The 25,985-nt window shown below is 42.8% G+C and overlaps 2 protein-coding genes across 2 annotated transcripts; both read left to right on the top strand.

The window, feature by feature from the left end:
* Nucleotides 1-250: 250 nt before the first annotated feature.
* On the top strand, nucleotides 251-10,745 carry CZH5orf63 (chromosome Z C5orf63 homolog). The gene is made up of 4 exons (XM_054398000.1): nucleotides 251-264; nucleotides 4,560-4,680; nucleotides 9,116-9,172; nucleotides 9,895-10,745. The coding sequence occupies exons 2-4, from the start codon at nucleotides 4,564-4,566 to the stop codon at nucleotides 10,072-10,074; spliced, it is 354 nt and encodes a 117-aa protein (XP_054253975.1). The 5' UTR covers nucleotides 251-264; nucleotides 4,560-4,563; the 3' UTR covers nucleotides 10,075-10,745.
* A 1,244-nt stretch (nucleotides 10,746-11,989) lies between these two features.
* On the top strand, nucleotides 11,990-20,382 carry LOC128979400 (E3 ubiquitin-protein ligase MARCHF3-like). Its single transcript, XM_054397615.1, is given in 4 exon segments — nucleotides 11,990-12,273; nucleotides 13,832-14,015; nucleotides 19,516-19,725; nucleotides 20,224-20,382. Coding segments are annotated over 4 exon segments (837 nt in total).
* The last annotated feature ends 5,603 nt before the right edge of the window (nucleotides 20,383-25,985 follow it).

Raw genomic sequence — 25,985 nt, 5'->3', positions numbered from 1 at the left:
ACCTGCAATAAATACGAACCGGTCAAAATTTGGGGGGGGGGAGGGGATGGAGGGGGGGGGAGGGGATGGAGGGGAGGGGAGGGGATGGGATGGAGGGGAGGGGCGGGGCGGGGCGAAGTGCGGGAGTCCAGTAGAGGGCGCTGCTCTCGCCAAGCTGCGCAGCCTTCCCGGGTCAGACCTGCCCCGTTGCCTCTCCCAGCTTGCCGGAAGCCAGCGCCACGTACCCGCCGCGGGGGAGGGGAAGCGGCAGGCAGCCGCAGCGAGGTGGGTTTCTGCGGTCCGGGCCTTGTCCCCAGCCTAGGCCCCTAGCGTGCGGGTACCCGGCCGGGTTAATGCCAGGTGATATCGACCGCCAGGTTGCACTCGCAGAAGTGCCTCCCTGGCGCTGGCGGGGCAGTGCCAGGGGACCCGGAACTCATGGGCCGGGTCTCAGTCCCCTGACGGCACTGCGCCTAAGAACGCTGCGGTGGAGGGCAGAAGGCGGGAGGCGGGGCCCTGAGCCGGGTAGCGTGGGCGCCGCTGGCGGAGCCCTGGACAGCCGGCGGTGGCGAGGCTTGCGCTCGCTTGCTTTGAGTCGTCTCTATCTGTAGAGGGCATTACTGATTTAGAAAACACCTTCAGAAGAACTATGACGTTCTCATCATGGGAGATAATTGCAAGTCCTTTGATTAGACTGTTACCCACTTCGGCTCCGCCCCAGCCTTTCAGGAGCAATGGAGCATTTAACTGAAAAGTTTCCAGATGGAGATGTTTAAAACAGGCTTTTAAAACTATTTCACTGTGTGTTAACTTGCATTGTATATGCAAGTTCTTTAGTCTTGAGAAATGGCCTCATGGCTGTAATATGGACCTATAGAATGCATTTTTGTCTGAAATTTGGCGTATGGGCTGTGGACCAGAGGCTAGAGTGAGTGCTTTTGGAGGGATCACTAAACAAAATTTGGTGCACATTAGGATGAAATTACACTTCCAGTCTTTCCTGGGATTAGGCTTGTGGCAATTACTCCAGATTGCTGGGGTTTGGAGGAGAAGAAGTATAGAAATTTGTATTGATTGATTTTCTTCAATGAAAAAGTGGTATTAATAGTGACATTTCTGAGTTCTTGTCAAAACCTGGTTCTTCCCTAAAGACTTCTAGAGTTCTATATGTTTGCAAAAAGAAGTGCAAACTTTTCCTTTGTTTTGCAAGCATCCTCTGAAAGAGTGGGGTGAAACTTGTGGCAGGCTAAACAAATACAGGATTGGGTGTCCCTATTCATTCACACTCCTTGGTCTCCTGATGTGGCACCATGTTTTATTCAGCATTGACTAATCAAACTGACAACAGCAGACTGCCAGTGAGTTTACATTCCTTAATGACCACAGCTGGTTTTGAATGAGCCAGTCCTAACAATTCTATGATTCTACGATCAGAAAGATGGGAGGTGTTGTGACAGGACAGGGAGTGATGGTTTGATGGTGGTGACACCCTGTCTCATGTTGCCCAGAGTGGTAGTAGATGCCCCATCCTTGGAACCATTGCAGCTCGGTTTGTTTGGGGCTCAGGGCAACCAGCTCTAGTTGCAGATGGAGGTTGGACTAGATAACCTTTAAAGGTCCCTTCCAATCTAAACCAGTCTGTGATTCTGTGATGATTTTATAGATACGGATTAGTCCTTGGATTCCTTTTGTAACTGGCATTACTGTAAGGCCGTACTGTTATTCTACCCAGCCAGCATTCTGTTTTCCTTTTCTTATTTTTAAAAACATTCACTGAGTCCTATGCTCACCTAAAAACAGCAAACTCGTGCTTCATTAGTAGCATTATAGTCAATGAAGATATGCTTCTGAATCCCAAATACAGTATTCTTGTAATTAAAATGGGTAAGGAAGTAAGATACTGTGCTAGCTTATTTCTTTTTGTGAGATCTTGAAGTTTAGGTACTGATACTGTCTTATTTACTCCTCTTCAGCTGATCTTTTGTTCGGAGTAGTCTATTGGACTCAAATTTACCAGAGGGTGTGGGTGTCAAATAAGGAGGTATAAGGGAGTGAAGTAGAGATGAGATATATGTGTATATATATATATATATGCATATATATATATATATATGCATGTATATATAGCAGAGTAAGATACATGAAAATCTAGGCTTTATTCATCCTGCTGTTCACAGAACAATTTGGGTGAATTTTGCTTTTTTTGAAGGCACAAAATTTGGCTTGCTAGGATGGCAACAGAAGCATTCATTTAAAAATTTGACAGAATAAAAACTATTTGTTTCAGAATGCAAACTATTTGTTTTGGCATTTTTATTGTGCATGTGAGCAGGCCAATGCTGCAATTTTTTTAATGCCAAAAGCACTTCTGTCATGTGGATGTAAAAATTTCGAAGTATGACAGAGGCTATTTACTGTCATACTGATTTGCATTTTCCCAAAAGGTTCCAAGCTTATTTTTGTGTTTATCCTGTAAAATCCCAGACAATTCCACATGGCTAAGTAAAACAGTTGCAGTAGCTACCAAGGACTATGATGAATAGCAGTGTGTGTTGTGGCAGTCCCCTGCAACTTTGCAGTGAGAGCAAGCGAACACCACTGTAGCTGACTCTTAGTGGTATCAAGCCTGACATGTACAGATGAAGAACCCATTCCATCCCAAACTAAACAGTAAACCGAAAGCCAGTTCATTGTAGAGTACTTTGGTTTAGACAGATGTAGTTTTATGTGATAAAAAATAAGTAGCTGATTATTTCATACCATATGAAATTTGGTAATGCATGCTATAATTTTCAAAGGATAATAATTTTCTTTGTATTTATTGTTGGGTTTTCCTGTAGTTATTGCTTAGAAACATAGTTAAATAGCTTTAAGTTTAGATGCCACTGCAGTGTTTGTTCTTCCTTAGCAGTTATGATGGCTAAACTGTCTGTCTTAAACCAAAAGTGTATGTAGTGCTAGTACTGACAGAATCAGTGAATGCATTCTCATTTACTACATGTCCTAAAATATGCCTATCATAGCCTTGGTCACACTTAAATTGCTTAACCTTATGGCAGTACATTGTGTGTTTGTGATTGCCTGGAGTTAGTAGAACTACTGGTAGGTCATACCTGAATAGAAACTGAACAGAAGCAGTTTGGCTTTTCTCCATGTAGGCTCTTGAAGTTGTGTCATGTCTGCCAGTAGTCTTCATGCTCGCTCCCTTTTGTTTCTGTTTTTTACCTTTCAGTCTTAAGATGCCTTTTACAGGTTCTACTAAGACACAAGGTTGGAACAAACAGTGACTCTTGTTGTTATTATAATTATGCATAGCTGGCTTCAATATTCCAATACAGCACTCTTCAACAACATCAAATTTATGTAAACTCTCCCAAAGAAATTACAAACCCAGCAATATCTTTCATAAATGAATTTGCTGTTGTAGGAAGGGCTCAAGGCAATCTGCATGTTTTTAATATCACCAAGCTAAATCATCTTGATTAGTATTTTGAATCCTGTTGTTTGGGAACAAATGGCAAGGTTAGGTAGGGACCTGCAAGCTTTTATAAAGCAAAATACTTTATGTACGTGCTTTAGATAAAACCTGCCCTATAACAGCAAGGCTTTTGAAAGCATCTGGCTTGACAGGCCCAAGTCCACTCTCTGCATAGGACCATGTATGCTGGGCCCACTCTTTTGACACATCTCCACATTATTCTAGATTGCTGTACAAATGATCTCCTTCCCCAAACCAGGAACCTCATTTTAGGTAATTCAGGATCTTACAGGTTGCTGTATTTGAACTGAGTAAATCTGATGAGTGCTTTCTCCAAAGACAAGCCTTCCAAAGACAAATACAGCATGCTTCAATTTTTTGTTTTAGTGTCTGTAGGAAAATTCCCTTACATGATGCATTTAGACAGGGCCACAGTCCCCTGCAAACTGATAGAAATATTTGCAGTGTCTTCATACCAAGGGGTGCTTTGAAGTATGTCCACTCTGTCCTATCTTTGCAGTGGGTTTTGAATATTGTATGTTTACCTGGCTCTTCCAAACCCACTCTCCCTATGTCCATAAAAGAAGTGAAGATCTTAGCTGCAGCTTTTTATTCACTGCAGAAAGTGCTATATTAATATTCTGATTAGATACAGATTAGTTTTTTGATGGAATAATTCTTAGTAAGTAGAACATATCAAGCACTGCAGCAAGATTACTGAGGTTTGAAGCACAGCACTTCTCATTTTATTAATATCATACAGTTCTTACTTGAATTTTTGCATTTGAAACAGTGTAATGCATTTATGTCAGTATTTGCATTAGGCAACTTAAAAGAGGCATTCCAACAAGAAAACATAGGGTGTTTTTTTTTAAAAAAAGTGAGTACACTTTTTGAGCTGTGCAGTGTTCTTGGCCTGCTGTATAGTAAACCATTTTCCTGATTAAAGTCTTGATACTGTGAACTTAAAAGATCCTGGGAAAATGACTTGATTTTGTGTATTTTAGGTCTTCAGTTGAAGTATCACATTTATCTTAACATTGAATTTCATGAACATGCCACAAAGCAGTTAAACCTGTGGGGTTTTTTTTTGCCTTAACAGGACTATGGTGCTTTGTTTTCTGAGCAGAACACTGCAACTAGCAAGACATTCATCCAATCCACTTGGGAGACAACTCTGTTCAACCAGCACAAATAAGCCAGTGTTGACTTTATTCACCAAGGTAAAAGTTATTTACAGAATAAAGCTAGGCAAGACTGTGTATTTGTCAGCTTTGATGTATGTGAATCCCAGATGGAATGGTTCGTCCACGCTTGTTGTCCCCTTCAAGTTTTTGTAGTATTGGGCAGTTTACTTAAAGTGTGTTTTTTACAACCAGGCTTTACAGCAGAGTCCTACTGTCATTGTAGCAAGTAAGTAATTACAGTGTACAAATGAAGATTTCAAGATAGTTGTCTCTCAGTGATGCTATGGACCATTTACTAGTTGCAGATTTTCTCTAGCTGCCAGTGGAAATAGAACAGAGGTGAGTTGTTACATATAATCTGCCAAGGGCAAGCATCAACAGCCAAAGTCGGTTCCTCAAAGCACTCATGTTTAATTCCAGCACTGCCTGTGAGACTGAAAATATATCCAAGTAGTGTTGGTAGCACATGAGGAAAAAGCAGATTGCTCTTTACCCTTTTTTTGCTTTATTGGTAGGGAATAATGACCTTACCTTTGAGTCAAGAATTGGAAAAAAGCTCTTCATGTTTGTTTCTTAACATTTCTAGACACCGTATGAAATCAAGTTTTCCAACAGCAAAGTGATAGTTCTTTAAATTCTTCTTGCTGAATGCTATTTTTAACGGAAAAATACAGACTACTTTAAAATAAGTCTAATCTTCCCTCCTTTCTATTTTTAAGAGTAAAGAGAAAAGAAGAGGAGGAGGCAGGACACAACTATGACTTCTGCAGCCACTTTGAACTGATAGAGCTTGGCACTGCCCAATGGTTTTCCACTCACAGGCTACAGACTCATTTTAAGTCAAGTCAAGCATCTGTGCAACAACTGCTATAGATTAAAAGAAAGTAATCTTGGTTTAGTAGTTTAGTATTAACTCAGTTCTCCTGTCTAGCTCTGCTATGCAGCTGTTTGAGTGCTTATGCCAGTGCATGAGAAGCAATGACAGGAAGTGGATCTGCTTCCTTCAGAAGCCGTGCCAGCTTAAAATGACCACAAAACTGCAGTCTAAGTATACAGCATAAATGGCAATTGTCTATAGAAGTAAAGATGTCCCTTCCATGTATATTATTATTAACAGGTCTAGCTATCAGCACAGGATTTTTACTGCGTCAGCAGTAGGAGTCCCTTTTGCCACTGTAATACATATGAGGGAGAAGGTTGTCCAAGACAACTCTATCCAGGCAGCCCTATTACAAATTAATGCAAGTGAAATGGAGGCAGAGGCCTACTGTTGTACTGTTATGCTGAAAAAATATGTACTGATGTCAATAGACTGTTTAAACAGAGTTCACTGTTAGTCAAAATAGTTCACTATCTATAGTTAGTTGAAATAGTTCACTCCTCGATGGGGACAGGCTTCAAGAGTTGGGTCTGTTCAGCCTGGACAACAGAAGACTCCATGGAGAGCTTATAACGGCCTTCCAGTACCTGAAGGGAGCCTACAAGAAAGCTGGAAAGGGACTTTTTACAAGGACTTGTAGTGATAGGATGAGAGTGAATGGATTGAAGCTTGAGGAAGGTAGATTTAGACTGGATATTAGAAATCTTTTACAGTAAGGGTGGTGAGACTCTGGAACAAGTTGCCCAGGGAGGTCTTGGATGCCCCCTCCCTGGAGGTGTTCAAGGCCAGGTTGGATGAGGACTTGAGCAACCTGGTGTAGTGGAAAGTATCCCTGCCCGTGGTAGGGAGCTTAGGACTAGATGATCTTAAAGGTCACTTCCACCCCCAACCGTTATATGATTCTATGATCTGATGCTAAACCAGTCCCAGTCTTTTTAGTACTTAAATTCTGAGCTTAAGCTTGTCATCAGAGCAGTAGTGCAAACATATTATTTACTAAAAGTCAGCTTAGTCTCTTAAAAGCATTTGACAAATGATGATGATAGAGAGCTCTCCACATGCCTAGGGGACCCTTCTCTAATTGTAAGGAGCCTGGCACATTATGACCCTGATGTGCAGGATTCTGGGAGGTTCCTTTCAATCAGCAATATCAGATATTATCAGTCCCTCCAAAAGTGACAAGAGCTAGCAAGCACACAGTGCTGTTGATCTTTAGCATCTCATAGTCATAAGATTGTTTCAGTTGGAAAAGACCTTTAAGATCATTGAGTCTAGTATCTAGCTCTACCCAGTCTGCTGCTAAACTGTCTCCCTGAGCACTACATCTGTGAATCATTTAAACACCTCCAGGGATGGTGACATGGGAGAGCCTGTTCCAGTGTTTGATAAGCTGTTCAGTAAAGGATAGAAAGAATTACAAAGAATTAGAATTCCTCTAATATCCAACTGAAACTTCCCCCCTGGTGTAACTTGAGGCCATTTCCTCTCATCCCATCACTTGGCACTGTAGAGAACAGATCAACACCCAGCTCGTTACAACCTCCTTTCAAATAGTTGTAGAGACCAACTCAGCCTCCTTCTCTCCAGGTTAGACAAACAACTGCAGTTCCCTCAGCTGCTCTTCATAAGACCTGTTCTCCAGACCCTTCACCAGCTTTGTTGCCCTTTTCTGGACCCGCTTCAGCACTTCAATGTCATTCTTGTAGTGAAGACCCCAAAACTGAACACAATTGCCAAGGCGTGGCATCACCAGTGCTGAGTACCCAATACAGGCCAGGATGCTGCTGGCCTTCTTGACCACCTGGGCACGTTGCTGGCTCATACGTAGTGGTCCATGGATCAACACCCTCAGGTCTTTCTCTACCATACAGCTTTCCAGCCATTCTTCCCCAAGTCTGTAGAGCATTGCATGGGGTTGTTATGAACCAAGTGCAGGACCCAGTGCTTGATAAACTCGTACAATTGGCCTCAGCCCATCAATCCAACCTGTCTGGGTCCCTCTGCAGAACCTTCTTGTGCTCAGGCAGAACAGCAGTCCCTCCAAGTTTAGTGTAATCTGCAAACTTACTGAGAGTGCATTCAATTTCCTCATCCAGAGCATTGATAAAGATAGCAAAGAGAACAGGCCCCAGTAGTGAGCCCTGGGGAACACCACTTGTGACCAGCCACCAACTGGGTTTAACTCCATTCACCACTACTCTTTGGGTCCAGCCATCCAGCCAGTTTCCTGGATTCTCCTTCTGGCCCATTTCATAGGTGGGTGTCACACTTGCTGATCTCCAGTCAGCTGGGACCTCCCTGGTGAGCCAGGACTGTAGTAAATGATGGAAAGTGGTCTGGTGAGCACTTCTGAAAGTTCTCTCAAAGACCCTCCAGTGTAAGCCATCCAGTCCCACAGACTTACATATATCTAAGTGGTGCAGCACTTAGAGGTTGTAAACCATCCCTTTTGGGATCATGGGGTCTTCATTCTGCTTCACATCTCTATTTTCCAGCTCACGGGGCTGGGTATCCAGCAAACAACTGGTCTTAGTACTAAAGACTGAGGCAAAAAAGGTACTGAGTACCTCAGACTTGTCTATAGGTCTTAAGAGCATAAGGATTTGTCTGTATGGGAAAGACAATTTAGATGAGATGTGAATTGAAAGTGAAGTATTTTATCTAAATTTATTCACAGGCAGGAAACAAGAAGTAAGTGTTCTGTATTGACTCCACATTCAAACAAGTCCTATGAAAGCTTAAATGGGAAGGGGAGAAGAAGGTCTGCTCTGTCTGTGAGAAGTATTTCATGCCAGAAGGACAAAGGCATCACCTTAACCTGTGTACTTTGCTATGTGAATTTTAGGCCAAATTATGCTATTTCAAACAATGAAGCGACATACCTTCATGTGAGTCATTTCTGGAGGTATGCACTGCTCAAATGATCATGATGAATGATCAGCAGAAGTCAGTGGTATAACAGTAGTGGAAGAACAGGGAATGTTAGAAAGTTGAGAGGTTTTCCTTGACCCCATCACAGGTCAAAACACTGCAGCTGTCTGGCAGTGCTCCCTGTTGTAAGTTAGTGTCCTCCTAGCTCTGTGGAATGGAGGATCATGCTTAATTTCTTTCAGGCAAGGTCTTTTGCTATTTGAACTGACTTCAGTGACTTCCTGTGAAACAGATTAGAAAACACTTCTATGAATTCCTCATTCCTCTTTTGTTGAGAGTGGTACTTGCAGTTGTTTTTGACTGGTGTTGGCAGTGCTTTGTGTACTCATTGCTGCTGACCAAAAGAAGGGTTTTGTGCGTGACCTTCCAAACCATGACCTTGAATCAGCCTTTAGAAGGGCTGTTGAAAAATGTTAATTTGCACCATGAGAAAAATAATAGCAAATCAGAAATAATTGAATTATCTGGATGAAGGGCTTATTTTCTTTTCATCCATGCACCACTGATAAAGATTTAGAAAGCAGTGACACAGGGTGCCATGTGGGGAGGGAACCTCTGTTTCAAGTAATGATCATTCCTGTCTCTGTATGCTGCTTTGCAGCACAAATGATCTATGTCTTTTACTGTATGCTTTAAGTTAGTCTGAATGTTTTCCTTTAGAAACCATGCCCTCTGTGTGATGAAGCAAAAGAAGTGCTTGAGCCATATAAAAGAAGGGTAATGTATTGCAATACTGTATACATTTTTTATGTAGAAAGAATAGTTAATCAGAATTCTTTCTTTGTAAAAGAAAATAGCATGGATTTATGTGCATCTGTTATTCTTTCATGGGTGACCTCTTCAGGGCAGTTTAAGTACTGACTTATGTAAAAATCATTTTCCAAAAGCATTTTGTGACTACTACTGAACTAAGCATCAGCAAACTAAACCAACATACACCTTGTAATAGCAATTTTTAAAAACACTACTTTTGTAGATACTGCTGAGTTTTCTGATAAAGGAGCTTGCAACTTTTACGAGGCAGATAATGATATCTTTTGAGAATGACGTTAGTAAGTGGGGCTTCAACTATTTGAACTATATATATGATTACAGTTTTTTGCTGTTCTTTGACTGGATTTTGACCTCTTTATTGAAGGAAGAAATTAAGAGGTGTAGCACTCTGCTGCCTAACAGGCCACTGTTGTGTTGCCAGATGCTTATTTGTTGTGTTAGTGCTTACAGGAAGGTGGTTCTGCACAGACTGTCAAGGGAGAGAATCCTTGCTGGACATGGAGCCAAGTTTAATACTCACAAAATGGGCAGTTATCTACAACATGGAAGCATAAATGCAAAAGCACCAAGAAACAGCCTTGCATTTCTGAAAAAAGTACTGTTCAAAAGACAAGCAGGTATTGTTTTTCAGTGCCCAGTAGGTACTAACTTACTTTCTGTCACAGTTTATTTTGCAGGAGGTGGATATTACCCTTCCAGAGAATTCAGCGTGGTATGATAAATACAGATATGACATACCTGTTTTTCATCTAAATGGGAAGTTCCTAATGAAGCATCAAGTAGACACTGCAAAATTTGAGGACCAGCTTATGAAGCTAGAGTCACAAAATGACAAAAACCAATGAAGAAAAATGCAGCTGTTCTAGTGCTGTGATGTGAGAGACGGGACGAGGCCTGATGCAAGCCAAGTGTCGATTTATTGTACAAAGCTTTTTCTTTATATAGGTTAACATAACATCAGAAGGCAGCTTGTAGTTGGTCATTGGTATGTCCATACTACAGTTGTAAATTCATAATTGGCTACAGAGAGAAAGTACCACACGAACGCATATATTTTTCAGAAGGCTTAAGCAAACGTCAAGCAAGAGATAAAGGGATTCCATAATTCTGTCCTAAGTTTTGCTTTGTTCTTGTTATCAGGTCCCTGCATAACTCCCTTAGGTCACAGTGGCCTCTAGGGAGCTGACCTGTCTGTGTTTTCCTTCTAGCTGTGCTCTGTTCCCAGGGTTTGCCACCCATCAGGGTTAAAGCATCTCCTTCTATCAGTAAGACAGTGTCTGGGGTTCTGGTCCCTAAATCAATTCCTTCATTCTAGTATGGATCTGAAAGTATTGTACATCATAAATTGTGTGAAAATGCAGTATTCATCACTTGGCCTTATGTTTGTGAGAACATAAAGTACCAGTGTCCTGAAAAACTTCAGTGACTTGTATTCTACTTTGTATTAATCATCCAGCCCAGCTGCACCAGTGCCAACCTTTTCTGTCCTGTTTGTTTGCTGCTGTCCTAGGCTGGCTTTTCATTGACAGAATAAATGCTGGTCTATCACAGTAGATACAGTGAAGTCTGTCTGTATCAGAGTTTCACGCCAAAGAATTGGTAGTGGGGGGTAGCTTCTGTGAGAAGGTGCTAGAAGCTGTCCCTATGTCAGAGAGGGCTAGTGCCAGCCAGCTCCAGGACAGACTCACCGTCAGCCAAGCTGGAGCCCATCGGTGATGGTGATAGTGCCTCTGTAATAACTGTTCAGCAAGATCTGGACACAGTGGAGAGCTGGGGAGCCTGATGAAGCTCAAAAAGGGTGGAATGACACCATGTACTAGTACAGATTAGGGATTGACTTGCTGGAAAGCAGCTGTGTAGAGAAGGACCTTGGAGTCCAGGTGGACAGTAAGTCACCTGTAGGACAGCAATGTGCACTTCTGGCCATGAAGGCCAATGATATGCTGGGGTGCATTATGAGTGCATCCAGCAGGTCAAGGGAGGTTATCCTCCCTCTTTACTCTGACCTAATAAGGCCACATCTGAAGTATCGTGTCCAGTTCTGGGCTCCCCATTTCAAGAGAGATGGGAAAATAACTAGAGAGAGTCCAAAGAAGGGCTGCTATGAGCATGACTAAGGGACTGGACCATGTATCTTAGAAGGAAAGGCTGAAAGAACAGAGTGTTGTAGCAGCAAAGAAGGCCAATAGGATGCTGGGTTTCATCAACAAGGGCATCAGCAGCAGGGATAAAGAAGTCATTGTCCCTCTCTGTGCTTATCAGACCCCATCTGGAGAACTCGGTGCAGTTTTGGTCTCCACTATATATAAAAGATGCAGACAGGCTGGAAAGAGTCCAGAGAAGGACCATGAGAATGATCAGAGAACTGGAAGCCCTGCCATATGAGGAAAGCTGGGAGAACTGGGTTCAGCCTTGAGAAGGGAAGGCTTTATTACCACGTACCACACATAAAGGGTGGCTACAAGGACAATGGAGACTCCCTTTTTACCAGGAGTCACATGGAAAAGATAAGGGGCAATGGGTACAAGCTACTCCTGGGGAGATTCCAATTGGAATCCAGAAGAAAATTTTTCACAATAAGAACAGAGAATGGATTCCCCTACACTGGACAATTTTAAGACTCAGATTGACAGGGTACTGGGCCATCACATTTAAACTGCACTATCACCTAGAGTTACCATCCTCTCCCAGCTGAGTGGATTGCAGAGGGCTGGAGTGGGAAGTGGGGGATGTTTTTTCTCACACCCAGTATCAATCAGCATGGTGGAGATACAGACAAGGAGGGACATGACTCTTCTCTCCACCCCACCACCATGTATTCCTTCCTCCCTAGATGGGGACCTGCCACCCACTGCCGTGTGGATGAGTCACGGCAGTCACCTGCCAGGGGTCATGCTGGAGCACCCATGCCTGCCAGCACCCACTGACAAGATCCTGCCCACCAGCAGTGGCCAAACTGGCAGCTGCCCTCAGTATGTCATGCAGGTGTCAGCCAAAGATGGGCAGCTGCTCTCCTCCATTGTGCGAACATTAGCCACACAGAGGTATGTTTGGAGGGGTGGCAGGCTGGGCCCCATCCCTGGGTGGGCTTGAGTGTACCCTCCCCAGCTGCCACCCAAGATGTCCTATAGCCACGTGAAGGGAAGATGTGGTGGCATGTTCCACGAAGGATTACACAGTGTGCTGGTAATTAAACCCTCATCCTAACTGTGTAATGATTATGCTACATATGTAATTAAGCCATCATCATTATACGCAGTCAAGAAGGGGGAAACTCTCTGCAGCTGCTGCTGCTTGAGTGTGCCAGCTGCAATAGTTTTCCCTGATAAGAGGCTTTGGCAGGCACAGGCTGACACAAGTGCTGCCACCAGCACTGCTGCAGCAAGTTCCCTTCACACTTCCCAAGCCAACATGCAGAGCAGCCAGACAAGCTGTTTCTAGCAGAGGTGTACAAACAAGTATTGCTGCTGCAGCTGTTGGAATTGAAAGTGGCTCTTTCTGCTATCTATTTACAGAAGATAATTTCTTTCTGTCTTATCCCTCCAGCTTCATTTGTGCTATTTAAATACCTTTAACTATAAACAGTGTGATGGATTTTCTTCATACTCCATGTCATCTTCTTTGCTGCTGGTGTAACTCCAGCAATATTTATGTAAGATCACTTTTCCAAGGAAAATTTAGTGAACTGAAAAGAGCTTCCCAGTAGAGGTAGAGGTTTTAGCCTTAGGATTTGAGCTGAAAAACCCTATGCACATTTTTCATTTAGCAGTAGGGAGTTATCTAATGGAAATTCAACCTATGGAGATTATTGCTTATGGAAGTGTTTTACAGATGTTTTCTGCTGGCAGCTCATTCTGGTTAGGTTAGATAAACTGCCAGGTTTGGTTCTCTGCAGGGTGTTTTGATCCTCTTTTTGCTGCTTGTTCTGATTATTTCCTTCTCCAAATGCAAGGTGTCATTTTACTAGCACATTGTGTGAATGCCTCCAACCATCTCCTCTTTCAGATGAGCAGTTCTCCAGTCTCCAGTTACACTTGCTTAGGCAGGATAAAGTAAACTAGTTAAAAAGAAATTGAGCACATTTGCTCATCTCAGGAGTCTGAAGTTTCAGATTATTTGGCATTGTCAAAGTTTGGAAGCCAGTAGTGGGCTCATGGGCCAAAAGTCTTCCAGGGACAGTTCCTGAGCATTAGAGTTTGCATTCAGTTGAAGAAAGCATGGAGAGCCTCTGATAAAGGTCAAGAACTCAGTTTAATTTTACTAGGGCAGATAATAATTGAAATTCAACTCTGCTTTGTGAAGCAACTGCAAGAAATCCTTGGTTCACCACAAGACAGCAATGTGCCCTTGTGGCCAGGAAGGCCCATGGTGTCCTGGCGTGCATTAAGAAGAATGTGGCCAGCAGGGCAAGGGAGGTTCTCTTTCCCCTCTACTCTGCCCCTGGTAAGACTACACCTGGATGTTCCTGGGCATCCTGCTCTAGCACAGGGGTTGGACTAAATGATCTCTAGAGGTCCCTTCCAACCCCTGCCGTTCTGTGATTCTGTGTATTACACCTGTCAGTGAGGTGACAGTGCCTCAGTTCTGTTAACGCTGTTCTAGCATATTAAGTGCTGTACATCAAAAAAATCCCCAAAACGTGAGGAAGTTCCTTCACAAAACTATGGAAGCTTTGGGTGTTTTAGCCTATGGTGTTCCAGAGGTGGATCTTCAGAAGGCTGGGAATATTTTTCTGATTCTTACCCAAGATGTAGTTATTGCCAACTATTGGCCATTTAACATTAGTGTAAGTAGCACTTCCCCACTGATGTCTCCTTTCATTTTCTTTTAGTCACCTCCAGGATGTGTTTAGAATGTGACTTTGCTGAGATAATTTAGTCAAACTTTTAAAGTCCCCTCTTGTGATGGGGGCTTCCAGTTTCCTTGATGCCCTTTCTGTTTTACAGTGGAAATGATCCTGCCTGAGCACAGGAGAAGATCACCAGTGTGTCTCAGCAGAGCTTTTGCCACTGCCTTCAGGCCTAAGTATAGGTTTGCTGGACAAAGAGATGTGTGGCTGAAGATGTTGCCCTGCCCTGACTGATTGCTCTTTGGGGAGTGCTGACTGACTAGCAGGTGGAGGGTCTGCTTTTTCAGCAACACCTACCCTGTTTAGTGGAGCTCATCTAAGCAGAGTGTCTCTGGAGCAGTTTGTGTGGTATGCATGACCACAGCAGCACCACCCACCATCAAAAGGGTGTTGTGGACAGCTGGGAGAGCAGAGATGTCATGCAGCCATTAGCTTAGGATTTGAGGGTGTGTTTTGCTTCTGAGCAGACACCATTTGTTATGTGTCACTGTGAGGGATGAGGTGGGACCTCTCATTTCTTCAAGGTGCCCTTAAATTTTCATCAGGTGTATATTAGTCATCAGGCACAGTGTTTCTTTGCTTATGCCTGTCATGAGCCAGTATTGGGTTGTGCATCAGCTGCTGGGCTTACGTGTTGCATTTGTGCTTGCTGCCATTACTAAAGTCGATTTGTGTCTTGTTACTCTGACTCTTCACCTGTGTGTCATCAACAGGAATTACCATTCACTTAAAGACATCTCTTGATAAAGTGCTGTGCTAGGCAGGCCAGCATTTTCCTTCAGACATGATCCTTTTTATGACCTCTGTCTTTTTTTTTTTTAATGGAAATTATTACTGGAAGAGTTGCAATTTGTTGCAGAAACAATTGATCACATTGGCACATTTTAATAGGGCAGATTTCAGAGTGCAGATCTGACAGCTGATTTGGCCTTACATCTTATTGTTTGCCAGCAGGGTAGTCCCTACTGCACTGCTACACTAGTGAATTCACAGAATCACAGAATTAACCAGGTTGGAAGAGACCTCCAAGATCATCCAGTCCAACCTATCACCCAGCCCTAAGCAATCAACTAGACCATGGCACTAAGTGCCTCATCCAGTCTCCTCTTGAACGTCTCCAGCAATGGCAACTCCACCACCTCCCTGGGCAGCCCATTCCAATGGGCAATCACCCTCTCTGTGAAGAACTTCCTCCTAACATCCAGCCTATACCTCCCCCAGCACAACTTGAGACTGTGTCCTCTCATTCTGTCACTGGTTGCCTGGGAGAAGAGACCAACCCCCTCCTGGCTACAACCTCCCATCAGGTAGTTGTAGACAGCAATGAGGTCACCCCTGAGCCTCCTCTTCTCCAGGCTAAACAACCCCAGCTCCTTCAGCCTCTCCTCATAGGGTTTGTGTTCCAGAGCCCTCACCAGCTTTGTTGCCCTTCTCTGGACACGTTCCAGTACCTCAAGATCTCTCTTGAATTGGGGAGCCCAGAACTGGACACAGGACTCAGGTGTGGCCTGACCAGTGCTGAGTACAGGGGAAGAATAACCTCCCTTGTCCTGCTGGCTACACTATTCCTGATCCAGGCCAGGATGCCATTGGCTCTCCTGGCCACCTGGGCACACTGCTGGCTCATGTTCAGCCTACTATCAACCAGTACCCCCAGGTCCCTTTCTGCCTGGCTGCTCTCCAGCCACTCTGTCCCCAGCCTGTAGTGCTGCTTGGGGTTGTTGTGGCCAAAGTGCAGAACCTTGCACTTAGCCTTGTTAAATCTCATCCCATTGGCCTCTGCCCACCCATCCAGCCTGTCCAGGTCCCTCTGCAGGGCCCTCCCACTCTCTAACAGATCAACACCTGCTCCTAACTTGGTGTCATCTGCAAACTTAACTGATGATGGACTCAATTCCCTTGTCCAGATCATCAATAAAGATATTGAACAGGATGGGGCCCAGCACTGATCCCTGAGGGACACCACTAGTGACAGGCTGCCAGCTGGATGTGGCACTGTTCACCACCACTCTCTGGGCCTGACCCTCCAGCCAGTTCTTGACCCATTTCAGAGTGAATCTGTCCAAACCACAAGCTGCCAGCTTTGCCAGGAGCTTCTTGTGTCAGACAGTGTCAAAGGCTTTGCTGAAGTCCAGGCAGACTACATCCACAGCCTTCCCTGCATTCACTAGACAGGTAACCTGATCATAAAAGCAGATCAGGTTGGTCAGGCAGGACCTGCCCCTCCTGAATCCATGCTGGCTGGGCCTGATCCCTTGACCATCTTGCAGGTTCTGTGTGATTGTACTCAGCATGACCTGTTCCATCACTTTGCCTGGCACCGAGGTCAGGCTGACAGGTCTGGAATTTCCTGGTTCCTCCTTCAGGCCCTTTTTGTGGATGGGCATCACATTGGCCTCCAGTCATCAGGGACCTCACCTGTGAGCCAGGACTGCTGATAAATGATGGAGAGTGGCTTGGCCAGCTCATCTGCCAGCTCTCTCAGCACCCTAGGATGGATCCCATCAGGTCCCATGGACCTGTGAGGATCCAAGTGGGTCACCAGGTCCCTTACTGCTTCCTCCTGGATTACAGGGGGACTATACCAGTCCCCAACTCCATCTGCCAGTCCAGGAGGCCAGTTGTCCTGCAGACAGCCTGTCCCACTATTGAAGACCGAGGCAAAGAAGGTGTTACGTACCTCTGCCTTTTCCTCGTCTTTTGTTACTATATTACGCATCCAGTAAGGAGTGGAGGTTGTCCTTGCCTCTTCTTTTACCATTAATATATTTGTAGAAATATTTTTTATTCTCTTTTACAGCCATGGCCAGTCTAAGTTCTAAATGGGCTTTGCCTCTCTAATTTTTTTCCTACAAGACTTAGCAATGTCCTTAAACTCATCCTGGGATACCTCCCCTTTTTTCCAAAGGTGATACACCCTCTTTTTTTCCCTTAATTCCTTTAGAAGCTCCTTGCCCATCCAGTCCTGTTGTCTCCTTCATCGGCTCCTCTTCTGGCACATGGGCACAGCCTGTTCCTGTGCCTTCAAGAGTTCTTTCTTGAAGTAAGTCCAGCCTTCCTGGACCCCTTTGTTTTTAAGGGTTGTTTCCCAAGGAACTTTCTGAGTTAGTTCCTTGAATAAGCCAAAGCCTGCCCTTCGGAAGTCCATGGTGGAGGTTTCGGTGCTGCCCCTCCTGGTTTCACCATATATTGAAAACTCAATTATTTCGTGGTCACTGGACCCCAGGCAGCCTCCCACTGCCACATCTCCCACCAGCCCTTCTCTATTTGTAAACAGCAAGTCGAGTAGGACTGAACCCCTGGTAGGCTCATGTAACAGCTGGGATAAGAAGGTATCCTCCATACACTCCAGGAACCTTCTAGACTGCCTCTTCTCTGCAGTGTTCAATTCCCAGCAGATGTCTGGCAGGTTAAAGTCACCCACAAGAACAAGGGGAAGCAATCTTGAGGCAGCCTCCAGCTGCTTGAAGAAAATTCCTGATTAGGTGGTCTGTAACAGACTCCAACCAGGATGTCAGACTTGTTGGCCTTCCCCCTAATTCCTACCCATAGGGACTCCACCTGATCATCCTTAGTCTCAGCCTCCATGATGTCCAGACCTGACCAATCAGCATTTTGTTGGAGTCATTGTGTGGGTTTCAGTTCCACAGAAAGATTTGCTAACTTGTTTTTTTTTCAGCTGTGAAGTAACTTGACAGCACACATTTCCAAAACAAAAGACTGAAACCTAGAATCTAAACAGAAGCAGACATAGAAATGCGTACACAACTTCAGAAGAAAAATGTGTGCTATGACTAAAATCCATACAGACACTGAAATTACTTATTCATTGCTTCTGACTTCAAATTTGTAATGAGTTAATGACGTTTCTCCATTTTTTAAGATTAGACTGTAGAATGGTGGGGGTTTAATTTCTTATTTAATTCTACTCTTACCTGTCCTAGCCTCACCTAGTATTTGAGTTGCTTGGATTTCATCTGTGTTGATACAGTTCATGCAAGACATCAGGAGTGCAGGGAGCCATCGTTCTGTGAAGCAGTCTGACACTATTTTTGTCCACTGAAACTTTCGATAAAGTTAGGTGGCACACCATAAAATGCTGTCTTACTTGCACTGTGTCTCATGAAAGTAGGAGTGCAGAGATGGCAGCATGTCTTAATGTGTGTTCTTCTTTCCATTTATGTAATATTGCTGTTCTTCCTTCTTGCTCATGTCAATAAACATTTTTTTTCACTAGCTGAGCTGTGTGGATGACAAAAGAATCACAACAGACTGTGATTTGAGGATGCAGCCTCCACTAAATAGACTTTGAAATAGACTTCAGTGCATTCTTCCCCACCCAGTTACAGGAGGGACAGTCACCACATAGCTCTGAGATAAGGACATAACTGGCATTTTAAGATCTGCCCTGAGAATGTGGTGAACACTTGTGATTCCCACTGAGATCAAGGAGAGGTAGAGATGTTGTTCAGCCATTCTCTTGCAAGTCACCTTTTAAACAAAAAACTTTTCACAGTCACCTTTAAATACAGAATTTCCACTACCAGGTGCTTTCAGTTCCTCTAATTTTCCTGGCTGTTTCATATTGCAGGGATCTATGAAATTTAACAAGGTGAAGGTTGCAATCAGTTCTGTCTAGAAGCAACCAAACAACCTTGAACTGTTATGTATGCACCCATGGGAGTATTTATAAGTAAATGCAATTAAAACTCAGGGAAAGTGATGTGAGCCTTACATCATTCTCTGTGAAGTTACAATAAAATAAAAAGCTGTTAGAATGTAAATATTTATCTCCTTATTTCGTACAAGACCTACTGAAGCAAGTGCTGTTTGCAAGCCTTTTCCTCTTCTCTCGCCCATTCCAGTGTGGGTGAGGGATGAGCTGTATGGCTGCTTAGGGGCTGTCTGAGGTGAACCCACAACACTGAGTCTTCTAATATTATAAATAATCTTAAGACTCTGCTTGAAAAGGAAAACAATACCACACAATATTGAGCCTCCCTCTTTACCATCTTACAGCTTCTTGCTTATAGTTGTACATAGCACTTCTGAAGCACTTCATAATTCCTTAGGATTAAAAAGTATTTGAGCAAATTAAAAACCTGTACCCTGAAAAAAAAGTGTTTATGAACTTATTTTTGTGTTCCTCTCAAACAGTTCAGCAGCTCATTGCAAAACACTTCTCCTTCTAAAGGCAGCTTTTACTGCAGCTCAATAAAGGATGTGGAAGGTACTCCTGGCTAGAGGTGTGCATCAGCAGGCAGAGAGAGGGAGGAGTTCAGGTGGGACCTCTCTAGGGAAAGTCAAAGCAACATCCTGCATGTGGTCCACGTTCCCTCCTTGAAGGGGCGAGTCTGCATTTTGCAAGCAAGCAGCTCGTTTTGGGTAAAACATCCTCCCTTTGCTGACACTTGCTTTGTCTTCATTTTGCCTGCAGTGGTTGAGGAACCCAGGGCCCTAGCATGAGAAAAGCACTCTCTTTGTAGACGTGGTGTTCTTCTTGTTTATCACTCCACTGGCGACCATCTCTGGTTGGTTGTGTCTGCGAGAAGCAGTGGACCATCTGTGCTTTAGCAGTAGGCTTGAAGCAGTTGGCCTCATTGCACTCACTGTCATGCTCTTCACTATTTACCTCTTCTGGACCCTAGTAAGTATTGGTTTTCTATTCACCTCACAGGAACAGGGGGAAGAACAAAGCATAAAATGAATTAGAGTGCTCTGCCAGTGTTTGCAAACAGCTTGGGTACCTGCAAGTCTTCACCATCCAGCCAATTACATTATCTGTCCATTCAAGAACTTGCAGCATGACAGTACCCCAGACTCATTCTAAGTATCTTCTAGTCCTTGGGAAAGATGGAGGCAGGATATCTGGTTCTTTGTGTTATAAAAGAGGGAACGAGGTACAGGCAACAGGAGAAAGCAGGGCACAGGCTGCTTCTCTTCTCTGCTATGGCAACTGAGAGAACAAAGCATCTACACAGTAGGTCTTGTCTTTGCCTGCCACTTTCTGCTTATTTTTATTCCGCTCAGTTTGGCTGCATATCAGCTTTCTGTTTCACATGAAGGCATTTCATGCCAAATCCAAAGTGAATCCTTGGAGGACAACAGCAACTCTAAACACAGTGTATCTCTCTTCTCTCCCCAGATGTCCTTCAGGTATCACTGTAGGTTATGCAAGGAATGGTGTCAGACCAATCAGCAAGTGATACTCCTAATCCCAACGTCTGCCAATGTCCCCTCCAAACACCAGTCCCTGCTTGGCCTGCAGTCCCTCAAAAGGAACTCGAAGGAGACAATCATTTAATTTGGGCAGTTACGTGCAGGAGCCATGCACTAGAGTATTTTCCTCAAACTCACTGGTGTCAGACACCACTTAGATCCCAGAAGGGTGCTAATTTACAAACCTCTTTGCAGAGAAAGAAATTCTTGTTTGAATTCAAATCATGGATGCTGCAATCATATGATATTTGCTAAGCTGCAAAACTTAATTAGCAGATAATATATGGAATTCTACAAACTCATGTTAATAACTTGCACCATCAGGTGATGCAAACTTTTTTGTTGCTTAAAATATTAAACTATGATGAGTAAAACTGCAAAACAGGTTTAAAAAGTGCTTTGCTTTTACAATTTCTTTCCCTTATAGTAGTATTTCTTTAGTTAGCTGACAGTAATAGTGCTGTTTTTTCTCTCCTAAAGCATTGTATTGGCATCCCCCTAGTTGATTTTATTTCAAGGTCCTATAAAGCAGTATTTTTGATTATTAAAATTTGTGCGTAGTGAGTTCTACACACTGGCATATTATTTAAATGCCATAAAGGGATTAGAAAATTATTTTGTCTTTCCTAGCTGGCATGGAGTTTCTTCAGTAATAAATTTAGCACATGCTAAAGAAAGAAGTGACACAAATTACAACGCTATTCATACTGAAAAGTATTCCACTACACAGCACACAGAAAAAAAAGGATCGTACTTTTACCACTAAGGATCAGTGAAGTAGGCACCACACACATAAGTGCACATTCTGCTGGTATGAGTTCAAACTTACCCAATTTAACCCTAAGGTAAGGGTTACTTTTGTGTGTAAGGCTTACTTTTGTAAGGAAAACTCTTTATGCATTATGAATTAGATCCTTAGACATGTTTGAGGAAGCAGGAAGTTTTCTTGCCTAAAAATTAGCATTATCGTAGAGATGCAGAATTTTCATTTTGACAGGTGGATTTAGCAGAGTGTTTGTAAACTCTGACCTTCCATTGTAGCACTGGAACTATGGCTTTTTTTTTTTTTAAACAACAACAAACACCCAAACAACAACAAAAATCCACATACACAAAAAAACAAACCCAAAGGTAATACACAGCCTACTGTGGTGAGCAAGCTGAAATTGGTGCGAAAAGACCAAACTTTATTCCTGGGTGGCATTATCTATTTCCCCCTGGGTTTTATGCCACATTCATTCTGAAACTCTTCACTCTCAGAAGAGACATGCAGATGGAGAGAGTCTTATTTTATGGAAGCACACAAAATTTCGTTGACAAATGCTGCTGGTATAGAAATTGATCCATAGCCCATTTGAATAGACTAATTGCTTAGAAGCGTGCGTAGATGACAATGCCACCATGTGCTCTGTTTTCCAAAGTCTGCAGGAACTGAAAATAAAAAGAAGCACACAGCAAGAAGGTTAATAATTTATAATTCAGATAGTTAAGCCATTATGGGTGTTTATCATGAGGATGGAGGTGGTTTGATATTGTGTATGCTCTATGGAGAAGAAAAGCTTTGTCCACAAAACCAGATCTGTTAGCCTTTTTATTCTGTCTTTGGACTAGTCTTTTTGTAGTCATGTTATTTAACAATGTTCTTTGTAACTGTCAATTTCATACTGATTTAGGAATCAGTTATAACTAAGCAGTAACAGCCTTACTCAGACATAAAGTCTGAGTCTTCATGGCAAGAAACTTGCAGGGCTATACACATTAGTTTGACAATAAGGTCAGGGGTTGGTCATACGTTTGGGAGTGAATACCTGCTTCTCTGCCAGAGAAAACTATGCAAGATTCTGGAGACAAAATCTGTGATGACCTAAAACCTGTAGTGCTTTCTTTTCCCCCAGTTTCTCAAAGGCAATTAACTATCTGATATAAAACTGAATGTGTATGCAAGCAGAGTTCTGCATTAAGAGAAAGCATACTAGTCAGGGGCACAGAAATAAAGCAATTCTAGCTGGGTCAGGACACAGGCAGACACTGGCTTAATACCTACATGTTTGTTTTAGGCAAGTTTTCTTCATAATTCTATTACTACTATTGATTATTTGGGAGGTACCCCAGAAAGTTGGCCTATCAAAGAAGTGTTGTTTTTTAAGCAGGTACTATTTCTGGTTTTGTTTCATGAAACAAAAAATTAGGCTGACACAGAATTAAGTAGCCACTGTGGAAACGATAGTTCAAACCAAGCTATATGTACACAGAGAGTTCAAACCAAGCTGCTAGGTATATGCACACAGAGCAGCATAATGAATTGTCACAGCTTGTCTCTGTTATTTTAAATTTTTTTTTCATTTGTTTAAAGAGAGATTGTTTTATCTGAAGAAGGCAAGTGAAGCAGACAGAGAGAAAATATGACTGAGCTTCACAAATACGTTTACTGGTTTCTCCACTTGATACACAAATACAGCAAAACTGACTGATGAAGTCACCACCAATTGTCTGACAAGCATTTTCTTGGAAAGAAAATGTCAACTTGCCTTTTTGCATTAAACCCATAGAAAAAAGCATATTTCATGTTCTTCCTTGTTTTTTTTTTTTCCCTGAATCATGGAAACGGGAAGATGGGTGATGTTCCCATTCCTATTCTGAACTACAAACTTGCAGATGGAAGGCTTCTCCTGACAAACAATTGCTTTTTCTTCCACTGTTTGAGGCTGTTGTTGCTACAGCAAGTCCAAACTTTGATTAGAAATTTTAAAAGTGGATCATGACAGCAAACTTTCTACAACAGCAGCAGTACTCATTTTCATTTGGATAGATGTGTAAGACAAAACTGCAGCTTTGCTACACCTAGCAAAGCTCCTGGCAGTGTGCAGTGACATATTTGTTATGCTATCCTTAAAGAAGTCCCAGTTAAGCAAAATTAAAAGTTAAGTAATAAAGGATGGGGGAGTTTTTTGGGGGGGTTCTTCTGGGATTTTTGTTTTTCTTTCTTTCTATTTTTTTTTTAATGTAGTCACTCCATTATGCTTTCTTCTCGTGCAGCTGGCCTTGCCATTTTCATTCCTTTTCCATGTAAAAAGTTACATAGAAGGAGCAGTACTCAAATTATTTTATTACCTCAAAGACACGTCAGGGTTTTGGGTTCTGGTTTCTTGTTTTGTTGGGTTTTATTGGTTTTGTTTGCTTGTTTGTTTGTTTTTTGTTCACTCAACTGTATACTTCTACCAGACCGATACTTCAAACTGTCATTTACATTTAATTCATTAAAACCAGCTTTGCATCAATTTCACAATAGGAAGTCATGCAGGGGAATGTGACAACTCAGTACATAAAGAGAATCATGGGCAATATATAGAGCTGGCCTCTGATGCAATGGATACAATCAGAGAGAGAGACAGAGAACTACTGGGAGAAACAGTAGAAAAGAGCTAAAAAAGCACTCCCTTTCAAATGAAGGTAAGTTAACAAGAATAACTGCTAAGAAGTAAGATCTTCATCTGTTATTGTTTATGAAACCAAGTTCCATTTAACATGCACTTGGTTAATTAAACAAGCATTTTCCTTGTAAGCAGAATTGCGTATTGCCAAATAGTGGCTTGGGGTCAGTATCTTTAAAAACTGTTAGACAATGCATAATGTGCAACAGAAGTGCCTAGCTTTATAATACCTAGCAGGCTCATAAAATAAGCCTATAGTATGGGTATGTATTATGTAAGGTACCTGATAATGATTCCACACTGCATACTAATCCACTGCTGTTATTCCACTTTTCTAATATAATTTCTACATGGATTTCCACGTAAGAAAGCTTTTTCAAAAAAATCAAGTTGCAGCTGCAAGGTTTGTAAGTAGTTGTGACTGATTGATTTCAGTTTTGGTGGTTTTTTTGTCGTTGTTTTTTTTTTTTTTTTTTTTTTTTTTTTTTAAACTGACAGCTTCTTATACCTCATTGTGGCAGTGCTACAAAACATTTATTTCTGTGTTTGGTGTTGGAAGGTTATAGAACTGATTGTGATTTTTTTCCCCAACTCTATAGTAGTGTAAAAAATAATTTCCCAATAAAATTTGTTAAAATATGGAGCCAAACACTCTATGTACAACATCCCATTAATCCCAACAATAAAACACAGCACCTTCAGAAACAAAATGCTACCAGTTGCAGAGAAAAACAACATAGTAACAGTTTCATTCTATGACTTACATATGGAGAAGGTCATGCAAAGCATCTTTTCTGTTCACTGAACCATTGAATCATTTGGGTTGGAAAAGACCTTTAAGATCATTGATTACAGAGTATTAACCCAGCACTGCCATATCCACCACTAAGTTATGTCCCTAGGCACCACATCTACATGTCTTTTAAAATAAATCCAGGGATTGTAACTCTACCACTTCCCTGGCCAGTCTGTTCCAATGTTTTAACAGCCCTTTTGGTAAGGAAGTTTTCCTAATGTCCAACCTAAACCTTCGCTGGTGCAGCTTGAGGCCATTTCCTCTCATCCTGCCACTTACTACTTGGGAAAAGAGACTGTCATCCACCTCAGGACAACCTCTTTGTAGGTAGTAAAACACAACAATCGAAACAGCTGTAAAAATTTGAATCCAAGAGGTAATTAATAACTGCAGGAAAATCCTATTTAAAAAAATCACAGCCTTTCACAGGCAACAGGGAGCCACACTGGCTATGGCTGTGTGTGGTGTGAGCAGGTCAACTGGCACGGCTCCAGGATGAAGTGATGGAGCTCAGGGAAGAGGTGAGTAGGTTAAGAAGCATCAGGGAGAGTGAGAGGGAAATTGATAACATTCACAAACTGGTCTTCACAAATACAGAACAGGAGCCAACTCTTAGTGGGGCAGAGGATTCAATATCCTCTCATCAGCAAGCCCCCCAGCCCTCCTGTAGTAACTTACATGTGCAGGCTCAATGGGAACAGGTAGCAACCGTGCGAAACAAAAGACACAAATGGAGCAGATCTGCTTCTTTAAGAAGGATGCCACTCATAGTGCCCTTGCAGAACAGGTCTGAAGTTCTGCAGGAGGAACTGACTGTGAGCAAGGATGAGGGCTCACTCAGGCCAAAAGTGCCACAAAGGCCAGAAGCACCACCAAGGCCGACTCACCTCAGGCCAGCCATAAAAACTGACCCTGAGAAGAAAAACGGAAGGGTCATTGTTGTAGGTGACTCCCTGCTGAGGAGAGTGGAGGGCCCAATATGCAGACCAAATCCACTTCATAGAGAGGTCTGCTGCTTCTCTGCCTGGGTAAAGGTGTCATAGGTATACTTCCCACCCTTGTGAGTCCTTCAGACTATTACCCACTTCTGTTTTTTCAGGTGAGTAGTGCTGATGCAGCAGTGAGAGGCTCACATTCAATTAAAAGGGACTCCAGGATCCTGCAGCAAGTGCTGAAGGGGTCGGGAACTCAAGTTGGGTTCTCCTCCCTCCCTCTGACATCAGCCATGGATGAGGGAACATTTAGGATGAGCCAACAGGTCAATTCATGGCTCTGAGGCTGGTATCATTCACAGGGGTTTGAATTTTATGATCACAGCACAGTTTACAGGGCACCAGAGCTGCAAGCAACTAATGGAATACACCTGTACCAGAGGGGGAAAAGGATCATGGGGCAGAAGTTAGCAGAACTCATTGACAGGGCTTTAAACTAGATTTAAAGGGGGAAGGGAATGTTAATCTC

The sequence above is a fragment of the Indicator indicator genome, chromosome Z (assembly GCF_027791375.1).
Source record: "Indicator indicator isolate 239-I01 chromosome Z, UM_Iind_1.1, whole genome shotgun sequence".
Lineage (NCBI taxonomy): Eukaryota > Metazoa > Chordata > Aves > Piciformes > Indicatoridae > Indicator > Indicator indicator.
The sequence above is the reverse complement of the archived record's forward strand: the minus strand, read 5'-3'. Positions and strand labels throughout refer to the sequence as shown.

Bases quoted from the DNA above. Each gene is read 5' to 3' on its own strand.
- CZH5orf63 (XM_054398000.1), top strand. From the start codon at position 4,564: ATGGTGCTTTGTTTTCTGAGCAGAACACTGCAACTAGCAAGACATTCA. The intron at 4,681-9,115 runs GTAAAAGTTATT...GTTTTCCTTTAG, and splicing joins TGTTGACTTTATTCACCAAG to AAACCATGCCCTCTGTGTGA. The intron at 9,173-9,894 runs GTAATGTATTGC...TTTCTGTCACAG, and splicing joins TTGAGCCATATAAAAGAAGG to TTTATTTTGCAGGAGGTGGA.